Source organism: Seriola dumerili, unplaced genomic scaffold (genome assembly GCF_002260705.1).
Source record: "Seriola dumerili isolate Sdu_G_001 unplaced genomic scaffold, Sdu_1.0 BDQW01000056.1, whole genome shotgun sequence".
Taxonomy (NCBI): domain Eukaryota; kingdom Metazoa; phylum Chordata; class Actinopteri; order Carangiformes; family Carangidae; genus Seriola; species Seriola dumerili.
The window spans coordinates 8,683,881-8,694,143 of record NW_019174311.1 but is presented as its reverse complement, the minus strand read 5'-3'; the positions used below and the strand labels follow the sequence as shown (position 1 = coordinate 8,694,143).

Below are 10,263 nucleotides of genomic sequence, written 5' to 3'. Positions count from 1 at the left end.
AGCAAAAGTTTAAGAAATGAATTCAAGCAATATTATGCAACTATGTTACCTTAAAATGACAGCTTCAAAATGACTTTGATGATACCGTGACTTGTAAGAATGGTGCCTCTTTCATTCCCACACCTCGAACACCTTTTTCTTACATTATGTAACCTTGTTGAGCTGTACGATCGCCCGCGAGGAGTGCATAAGGGTTTATGGCACTACGTCACACACCATCAAATATGGGTGTTCATAGTGAGTGGGGTTTACAGGCATCATGGCAGAGGCACAGAGACCAGCTCAGTGTGTACTGGCGATCGGTCATGCTGGGACAAATCCTGGTGGGCTGCAGCATCGGTGGACCGTCAAAAATGCTATAAAGTTTTTACCGGCCCTCTCTGTGTGTCCCTTGGGATGCGCATTAGAGTGTGCTGTGTGTGTGTGTTTAGAGACTTGGCTCCCTGTGTTTTCTGCCATAGTACAATGATAGAGTCTAACAGGTTCCCTTTATGTGCAGGCAAGTAAAAGTAAAAGTTAAACATGGCACAGATAGTGCTTTGTGTATCCCGCCCACTCCTCCGTGTATCTTAATGTTCCTTAGTTTTAAATTGACAGCACACTGTGGCATCTGTTGACCTGTCAGCTTGGTGTAGGCCTCTATGTCTTCTATAGCTTCAGAGAGAGTGAACGTCTTCCCTCCTGAGCCTTCAATCTGGATGCATGGATCTGCTTTTACGAAGGCATCTGTGATCCTGGATAAACACACCCAAAAAACATGAAGTAATGGAAATACACTGCATCAGACAGAGGACCAGCTAAATTTTTAGAGTACCAACATGGGAAGGATACTTACATAGTCTCTATGAGCTTGTTCACATTGTGCTGATAGGCTTTCCTGTGGAGAGAACTTCTATTTTCAAACATGTCACGCAGATTGTCCTTCTCCTGTTGACAGCATTGTATGTAGGTTAGTCACAACTACTCAGATAAATGGACCGCTGTTTAAAATCTGATTTTAAACAAACAATCAAACAAAAGCAGCAGTTACATCGTCACCACCTTGTCTCGAGAGCAGATGTGCTTCCTCCCCTCCACCACACACACTCTGGCAAACTTGAAGAAGCGGTGATGGTCAAAGTGGTTCTGGATGCCCAGGTGGTGGCAGTCCCTGAGAAGAGACAGAGTGAGGAAATATGTGGAGAAACAAAAGCTTATCAAATTTAGTTAATCAAATCACCCAAGTGAATGTTGCATAATGTAAAGATAATCAGGAGAACACTGTAATTGTTCTGGGGAAATAATACAGTAGTTCATCACTCTACATCAACAAGTGAATTATACAGAAGCTGTTCAACAAGCCCACCTGGCAAAGTAGTCAAACTTGTCCACATCAATGCCATTTGTTTTATTGGCCACGATTTCATAGAGGAAGGACTTGTCCTCGTCTCGACCTTCATATTTCCACTGTAGAGAAGACAACATAATAATGGCATTAAACACTGACTGCTGTAGCAATGATGACACCGACTGATTTCACACAATTCACACATCGGGAGTGACAGGTACCTTCTTTTGTTTATTAGAGTCCAGAGGTCCCCCAATCATCTCCTTGATGAAGAGCATGTCCTGCTCTGGCTCCAGGCCGTACTTCTTCATCACCGGCTTCAGGTCATTTTTATCAACCAGGTGATCAAGCATCTTTAGAGAATTCTTCTCATGCTGCAACATACAAAGACTCATTACATTAATAAATTAGTATATTAGTAAGTGAAAATAAAATGGCTTCAGTAGAAAGAGTTTATCTTTTCCAAAACATCACAACATACACAGAACATGAATTTTTGTCTAATCTCTCATGTTTGCTTCTCTCTGGTCATAAATTACATAATGACCATGTGAGGTAAGTCAGATTTCACAGACAACAGAAATAATTGAACCGTTTCTTACCTCGCACTTTTTACCTGCTTTGGGGAGGAACATTCCATCAAACAGATGGGAAAATGGCCCATGTCCTAAATATGGAGAAATCAGTATAAAATAACCTAATCATGACTGTGTGTGAACTGTAAATGGAGACGTTTGTGATTATATCTTGTCAGATATGGACAAGCTAGTGGAAAAGAAAGAACCTTTACTTTAGGTGCTGGTCACTCGACCGGTCTTATGGGCTCTTAAGCAAGCCTGCAATTTCGCCACACAGAGGATGTCTCTGTCAGTGATGTTGAGTTCAGGCTGCTTTGTTTTTAGAGCTTGTGCAAACTCTCCTGCCTAAGTACGCGCACTCTGTAACACCACAACACACACAACACAGCACAACCATGACTGAACACACACACACACACACACACACACACACACACACACACACACACACACACACACACACACACACACACACACAAAGACTTCTTGAGTATCTTGCAGCAAAGATGAAAATGTGAACTGTTATTTTACCTCTACTAAAGTTTGCAATGCATTTACTTAGATTTTATTCTTTTATTAGGTGCATTGCTGTAAATCAGTCTTCCCTTTATCATGAATTGTGGTTACAGTTAGACACATAGCTGTGTCTCTCTAAAAACATGCAGACATACCCAATGGAGTGTTCAAAGCGGTTGTGGGACGCTCCAGGGAAAACATAGTAGGCCCCTCCAAGCTGCTTGATGTTTCGCAGTCTCTGGAACTGAGGCGTGTCTATGATTTTGATGAGTAGTGGGTGTAACTCCACATGCCCGTGGATGGGATCATTGAACACCTGGCAGAAAACAATAGAATAAAAAAATTAAATACACCCAGTTCAATTATCATCCAAAAGAGAGCTAGTTGAACAGCTCCATTGTGTCCTCTTTAGAGTTCAGTGAACTAGTCTGTCATCGCTTCATACTGCAGTCGTTCTCATTTTCATTTTTTCATGCTTCCCATGTCTCCTTTGCTGTAGACTGACAGTTGACTCAGCAATAGAGAGGAAACATGAACCATCAGGATTATGTGGTTGTAAGGTTCATTCATTGACCCTACCACCTTACACACTCTGTTGTTGTTCTTTATACAACTGTTGTTTATTCTTCATCTTTCCTCTGTTTAGTTAAGAGAGCCCGACGCACTAATTAGACAAAACAGAAACAAATTAAGAAAACACCTTCATTGATTTGACAACACATACGCTGCAAATACACAAAACACAACCACATAGAGAAATGCAGACATGGTTCAGGGGATACAAAAAAATGATGAATGTGCATTTGCTGTGTGTTTGTCTTGTCAAATCGACGACTATTTTTTCTTAATTTGCTTGTGTTTTTCTATTTCTACGAGCTCTCTTGGCCACAGTGCTGAATATGAAGTGTGATGTTTGATCGGGTACATTACCTTGCCTTGTTCTTTGCTCTGTTCAGTGATACTGTGCAGGATTTTCAGTTGGTCACCAAGTTACAAAATGATTTAAAATAAAGAGAAAATCAGTGAGTTGAAGAGAGAAAAAAGTGAGGTTAGTTAAACTTGGTAAGAGATACAGGCAGCAATTGTTTCACAGAATTAACACTACTATGTCATAAGAATTTGCTTTTTACATACTTCCTCATATATAATTGTTATACTGTAATTTTCTAGACATTGCAACCTGAGGAGCCACTCACCTCATGCCTAGTTCTCTCTGCTTAGCATCTGTGAGATTTTTCAACATGGCAACAGTGATCTTTTTGTCTGTATAAAAGAGGAAACAGTTAACAGTCCTGTAATAAATGGTATTTATTATGACAAGTATCCTTGATATTAGCTTTCATGCTTCACAACACAGACACATAAGGAAAGACCTGAGTTAAAGCAGCTCTCAACTGGCTAACTCTGAGGACAACTATTGATGTAATTTACCAAACCAGAAAACCAACCTTTAACTGTGTTTTGACAGTCTTCCAGGTAGTGACACAAGTCCTCTGCTTTCCATTTCTCGTTGTCGAGGGGCAACACCAGTGACAATGTTGTCTTTGGCATTTTGATGCTGTCAGAGGTCGTCTCTGCTTGCTGACGTTTTCGACTTTGTTCTGCCATGTGGTTGATAATACAGGATCGTCACACGAATAATAGTGTTATATGATGTTGTTTAATACAGCTGATCAGGGCAGACCTGCAAAAAAGTTTGAACAATACCAAGTTTTGGTGCCTCAACCATATACTGTATATGGCTGTTCAATGAACTCATTGTGAAGGTCTATGAGTGGACAGCAGAAATATTTCAGCCTAATTTGTTCAGAAGGAAACGTAATTGCCACCTGAATTAAGTCTACTGGCATTTTTTGGTCTGATACAGAAAATGTAACATTCTTAACCTTTATGAAAAGTAGTATAAAACAGTTAGGGGTGGATCAATTGTGTAATTACCCTTGGTGTTGCAAGTGTACCACACCAGGGCCCAGGAGCTGTCAGGGGCCCATCACACTTACTTTTGAGTCATGGTCTTCTATGTTTTTGTTGTCCTTTTGTAATTTTCCAAAACTGCATGTTTTATTAAAAATAAATATTATGTCCACCCACCACTTACTTAATCTGGTTACTTTCTTCCCCAAAGTTACCAGGTGGCATTCTGGGAATTCCTAATTGGACCAATGAGCTCATTCCCTTTCATTTGTGATAACCTGCAAGAGTTATCACTAAGTTTTTGGCACAACCTTATAGCAAGAAGTGAGTTCTTCAGAAAATGGATGATCCACTTAGCAACATAATGTTTAGAAAGTCCAACCAAAAAAGTGGCGCTCAAAAGAGGAAGGACAGAAGAGAACAGTTCAAGTTTATTGCTGAACTGACTAAATTAGATACGTTTTTACTTAGCATGCTTCAAGTTCTTTGGATGCTAGCAATGTTGACGTGCAGCTGGAGGCTAACGTGAGCTGGATTGGCTATACTCTCAATAGAGAACATTAAAGCCAGGATCTGGAAGTTAATGACATTTCAGAGAGAAAAACTATAAAACAACAACAATTTTGCAACAATGACACACAGCGGAACATGACTTGCTGAAAGCCTTCAATAAGAAGCTGGATTCACTATCTAACACCACTTCAACTGGCTGCATCAAGCCAAAGACAGAGGATAATATGTGCATATCTGCAGCCTTCTCTGGGAACAAACACAGGAATGAAACAAGCTTTCCATTTTGGTGGCAGCCACAAGCAAGTTACGATATACTGTAGACATGCAGTGTATGCAGCAATTTCATCAATGATCATCTTTGACGAAAACTAAATAACAAGCAACCTTTGAAAAAGAGATCTATGATGAAATGGATTACATTTTTTGTCAATGAATAACAAAGACAAGAAACAATGTGAAAGACAGCCAAGTGGACATGTTTCAATGCAAAATCTTACTCAACAACCTGCATGTATCTGTGGAATCACACACTGAAGCTCCTGATTATTAACAGTTTCTTCCACCATCCAAAATATTTCTTGTTCAGATGATGATTTAGTGACTTTACCTGTTGCACTGTGTTAATAAGAAACACTTTGTTTGAAGTTATGTCTCAAAGTAAAGTTATGTCAGTAATGTTATCTGATATTGTAATTTCATTGTTGGTACTTACTGTTTACTGCGCTGCTCTCATCCCCTGATCCCTGGCACCTGTATGTTGGCTCTTTAAAACCCTCTCAAACCCCACCCACTTTCACGTAACAGGCAGCATCAGCAGCATCGTTATCACTAAACATTTTCTCTTTCCTTGTTAAGTTGCCATACTTTGTTTTGCAAATTGTTTTTGCACATTTTTGTTTAACAAATCTTCAGGGCTCGTAATGGATCAATCATACCCAGAGCAAAAACCTACAGGAAAACAAACCTCCTATTTTTGTTAAAACATATGGGCAGAAATTTCATGTCACTAGTTTCACTTTGAAATTTTTACACTTGTCTTTTGTCATTTGACTATCACCTCATCAGAGTCCAAGGTCAAAAATGCAAAAGTTTTTGCCTGACAAATTGCTGTTCATCAGCTCCAACTCTTCCTCGTTCACTCCATATTCAGGATCCTCTCTGTTTTCAGGTGTATCATGAGTCGATGTTCTTATCCTGTATTCCTCCAAAGTGGATGGCTCAACAGCTTAGCCTGCATGGTACTTTGGTCAAGGGCAAAATCAGAGCAAAGTTTTCCACTGGAAGCAAACCGCTGGTGAATGCCATCTATAACAGTGTTCATTGACCTCAAAGTCTATCTCAGCTGCTGCTAACAATTCATCTTCTACCAGCTCATTTGGGATGGTCTTCTATTTTTCTCACCTGTTTTTCAGGTAGGGCTACCCATCTCTCCGTCTCACAGTCCTTCTGTACCTTCTCATTAAAGTCCCTCACACATGTTCAAGTCGTTCTCACAACCAGACGTCGTGCTATGAGGACATCCATGGCACTTGTCTGCAAATACTTTGTCAAGGGTGTAGCGTTAACGCCATGTTTTAGGATTTACTCTCGTTGAAATGGGGCACCAGTCCTCTAGGAGGACAACAATGAATTATTTCATTGCCAAATTCATCAATCTCATATCGGAAGCCATGACTTCTCGATTCAATGGATCTCCAGTCTCTACATCAAAAGAATACAACAGGACAATAACTGGGTGTAAATAAAGGAGTTTATTTAACTAAACTACTTTCTACAGAGTAAATGCAAGGTGTAATAATCATAACGATGAAAATAATAATGAAATGAGCAGTGTGATGTGTTGGCAATGGTGGGAGAGAATATGTTATGGCTATACACTATGGCTATGCAGCTAATGATACTACATCTACGAATTAGGTTTGATGATTAAATATTGCTATATTTTGACATCAACCCAGTCATGAGCAGAGTGTTAAGACCGGCCTACTGTGAGTTGCGCTGTAGCTGAAGACCCTCGGCTGGAACCCAGGTGGCTGTGGTTGCCGTGGTAACCCTTGAGACGCGGGATCTAGGTGGATTCTCCTGGAGGCCGTGTCCCGTTATCACGATGATGGATTCTGCCGGTGTCTCAGCGGTTCAGCTCTGGTGGAGTTTGCCAGGAGACTTTCTGTCTCGGGCACTCTTGATTTCTGCTCGGCTTCTCTGCAGGCGGTCGTGCAGATGTTATCTGCTGGCGTCTCTTGTGGGTTGATGCGAAATAAACTCTAATGCTCTTCACTTTGGCTGGACAACTTTAGAGGAGACTGGCGTTGACCAGATGACTCTAAAGTTGTCAAAATCTTCAAAAATGAAAACTTAATGATTAAAAGTTACAAAATTACTCTGAGGCACTTCTGTTGCTTTGGTTCAGTTGGTCTTGACTTGGCTTATAAAAATAAAAGATCACGCATGTAGACAAAAATCATGTTACTTGTAGCTTGTGGCAAAGAAAAATAAAAGACACGAAAAGTGCAAAAATTACTAAGAGCCATGAGTTTGTGGCGAGTAGCTTAGAGCTAAGAGTTTACATGGCTACAGAGCCGGACTTTAAGCTGCGACTCTGAGCTTTGAGCAAAGATCTCAGCTTCTAGTTTCTGCATCGTTCCTCGCTTCTCGCATCTTCTTGTCATCTGGGTTTCTCTGATTTTTCTTTCTCTTCTGGTTCTCTTCTAAACTGATTTTTGGAACTGCTTTTCTTAGAACTGACATCTGACCTGATTTCCTTTGAACTCTGAACTGGCTTAGGCATTTTTTGCAATGTGTGAATTGTTCACAAATGTTTTATCCTCTGGGGGCTGGCGCATGGTTCATGGGCACCACCCATCTTCTCCTGTGTTTCAACTTGGAGAAGAGAGTAATTTTCCACTGAACTTTAGAATAATTTAAATCTAGAGTTTACTTATAAACTCGCACATCCATCTTCCACCATGACCACAAAACATTAAATGAAACTAGAAAATTCCAGGGAAATTTTGAGTGCCACAGGGGCTACTGCCGGGATAAGTACATGTTTTATTTCCAGTGTTCAAAAGTCACCCTGATCATATTCTGGTTTTGAGAAATGTCTTGATATAAAAGACTCTGATATAAAACAATGTCACATCCCTCCATCATGTATTATGTGGGAAATATCTCATATTCTGTGTTGTTTTTTTTAATAAAACAAGAGGCAACATGTCTTCAAACTGGCATTTAAAGGGTTAAAATCCTGAAAACTAATAAACATTTGGTAGGTTTGAGCAGAACTGAAGTGGTTTAAGAGATGTATGCAAAAAAAAGCAGAAAAAAATATTGATATATGATGATTTTATAGCATTTTCTTTGTGTGTCCTTTTTTGGACGCGAGGAACCCCAGAGGGTACAAAATGTGTTACCAGTGTATAATAGACCTGTAACAGTAACTGACATTAGATTTTAAAAAATATGTCAAAAAAGACACTTTCTTGCAGAAATCCATACCTTCAGCTGTAACACAGCCAAAATGATCAGCAAATCAAAAAAGAAAAGTGAAGAAAATGTCCAAAAAAGGACAGAGGGACCCCTGAGGGTTAATAAATCCCATGAACCGCTATTTAAATTACCACTATTATGTTTTTTTCGGTGCTAAATTTAACATTACTGGGGAGGAGAGCAACGCGACTAGAAGTGACAGCGAGAGAGGGCTAGTAGCTTCTCCTCTCCTCTGTCTCAGCGGAGACCGTCACAACTTCATTCACTCATTTAACAAAACAAAAAGAAAAGCAACAAAGGAAGCAGTAAATGGACTTACATATTTAAGACCTAACTAAATGTAATTTAAGACCTAACATGCGGCTAATGTAAAGCTAGCAGAGCTTGGAGAGTTGGTTATCTGGTTGCTAGGCACGCACACTCGCACACAGGTCAGGAGCTGCCGTTGCCATGGCAATGTGAAAATCTGCCCAGAATTTGGCTTCTACATGGCTTAAAACAATTGCAAATTATGAGAAAACCGTTACTTCTTTTCAAAAACCGAAAACACCGTGACAGACACTGAAGCCAGAAGTTTCTTACAGTCTCTATTTTATTCAGATATTCCTTAAAATGAGTGAGTAAGCTCAGTGCGAAGACAGAGTGAGATTCTTTTGAAAAAAAAAGACGATTACGTTAGGTGTCAATGAGAGTGAGACAGGTATTGCTGCCGGACTCGGCACCCCCGTTTAAATTTTGTGCAGACCCTGCCTGTCAAAGTTACATTTTATGAATCCCAACAACTATGTCTACATTTTCAGTAAGAATTATTTGTCTCCTTTTTACGATTTGGCCGTGAGCTTGAGTTAAAAATAAAAATAAAGGTTATTTTTTACTGCTTCACGCACTCTAGCCAACTGACGCTGTCACTCTAACTTTGAAGAAAAAGTGATTTGCACTCCTCCTTTGAGTGCTCATAGTTTGAAAAGTTTACATGTTATGTAAAAACAGTTCTTGTGTTTTTGAGAGAGCAGAAGTTTTCCTCCGTTTTATAGTTTGAATCAAATTTCTACGTGCAGGTATGAGAGAGCTGGGTGACTCAGAAAAAAGGTGAATTTTGGAGAAAAAAGGTGAAATTTTGTGGGTTTTTAAAGAAAATTCCAATGCATTCCTAATGCATTATTTATTCCCAGTATTTTTGGAATAACTTTGGGAAAAATTTGAATTTTAACACCAAAAGTCATAGCACCTCTTTCGGGATCAAGACGCACGTTTTGATGTATATATTACCCGAGGCACTCCTCTCAGCTATTCTAGCTTTAGAGGAGTGCCTCGGAGCTGAGCACCCGTGGCACTAATAACATAAAACTACTTGCACTAATAATGGCAGAGAGGAGTAATACCAGTGTTGATTTCATATTACATCCTTCAAACCTGGAATTAATTATGAGACAAGTGGTTAATTGATCAAACAACAACATAAAAATTTCCCAAAGCTAATAGTCTATACATATGGATTACACAGCAGTTCTTTGACTGTAATAATAATAATATGGACATTCTGGATGTCATGTAGTGTGCGTTACCTTGTGTGAAGGATGCTGACAGTATGGTCACATGAAGGACATTGTCTTAAAATCTTACATTTCAAACATTCTATGGGATAGAAATTTGGGATTAAACTATTGCATAGGAACATCTCATGAGTTAGGGAACAGTTAGATATTTAATTTTACATTCTTCCTTAGATCTGTGTCTGTGAAGAGTGTTCTGCTGGTCACTACCCAGGATTTGAATGTGGGTTGTAGTTTATGACTCTTATCTAGAGAGGGACAGAGGAAGGGAGGTTGGTGTGTGTGTCCATGCATGGCACAGAGAGGCCAGGATTCACATCTTAGTGTTAATCAGTCCTTTTGTTGTTACTTGTCCTATACAAGAAACAATCAA

General features: G+C 39.6%; 2 protein-coding genes across 2 annotated transcripts; both read right to left on the bottom strand.

Moving 5' to 3' along the window:
• Positions 1 to 426: 426 nt before the first annotated feature.
• On the bottom strand, positions 427 to 1,989 carry LOC111219151 (deoxynucleoside triphosphate triphosphohydrolase SAMHD1-like). Its single transcript, XM_022741746.1, has 6 exons — positions 1,930 to 1,989; positions 1,549 to 1,701; positions 1,346 to 1,446; positions 1,042 to 1,150; positions 836 to 927; positions 427 to 734 (listed from the first exon to the last, which is right to left on the bottom strand). The coding sequence occupies exons 1-6, from the start codon at positions 1,960 to 1,962 to the stop codon at positions 476 to 478; spliced, it is 747 nt and encodes a 248-aa protein (XP_022597467.1). The 5' UTR covers positions 1,963 to 1,989; the 3' UTR covers positions 427 to 475.
• Positions 1,990 to 2,225: 236 nt separating this feature from the next.
• On the bottom strand, positions 2,226 to 5,579 carry LOC111219229 (deoxynucleoside triphosphate triphosphohydrolase SAMHD1-like). Its single transcript, XM_022741842.1, has 6 exons — positions 5,561 to 5,579; positions 3,870 to 4,022; positions 3,618 to 3,684; positions 3,352 to 3,382; positions 2,577 to 2,737; positions 2,226 to 2,265 (listed from the first exon to the last, which is right to left on the bottom strand). Exons 2-6 carry the CDS (start codon positions 3,970 to 3,972, stop codon positions 2,226 to 2,228), a joined length of 402 nt encoding a protein of 133 aa, XP_022597563.1. The 5' UTR covers positions 3,973 to 4,022; positions 5,561 to 5,579.
• Positions 5,580 to 10,263: the final 4,684 nt, after the last annotated feature.

Excerpts from the sequence above, each read along its gene's own strand:
- LOC111219229 (XM_022741842.1), bottom strand. The coding sequence starts at position 3,972 with ATGCCAAAGACAACATTGTCACTGGTGTTGCCCCTCGACAACGAGAAA. Across the intron at positions 3,383-3,617 it reads CAGAGAGAACTAGGCATGAG|TATCACTGAACAGAGCAAAG; the intron begins GTGAGTGGCTCC and ends AATCCTGCACAG. Across the intron at positions 2,266-2,576 it reads CGCTTTGAACACTCCATTGG|AGTGCGCGTACTTAGGCAGG; the intron begins GTATGTCTGCAT and ends GTGGTGTTACAG.
- LOC111219151 (XM_022741746.1), bottom strand. The coding sequence starts at position 1,962 with ATGTTCCTCCCCAAAGCAGGTAAAAAGTGCGAG. Across the intron at positions 1,447-1,548 it reads ACTCTAATAAACAAAAGAAG|TGGAAATATGAAGGTCGAGA; the intron begins GTACCTGTCACT and ends TCTTCTCTACAG. Across the intron at positions 1,151-1,345 it reads AAGTTTGACTACTTTGCCAG|GGACTGCCACCACCTGGGCA; the intron begins GTGGGCTTGTTG and ends GTCTCTTCTCAG.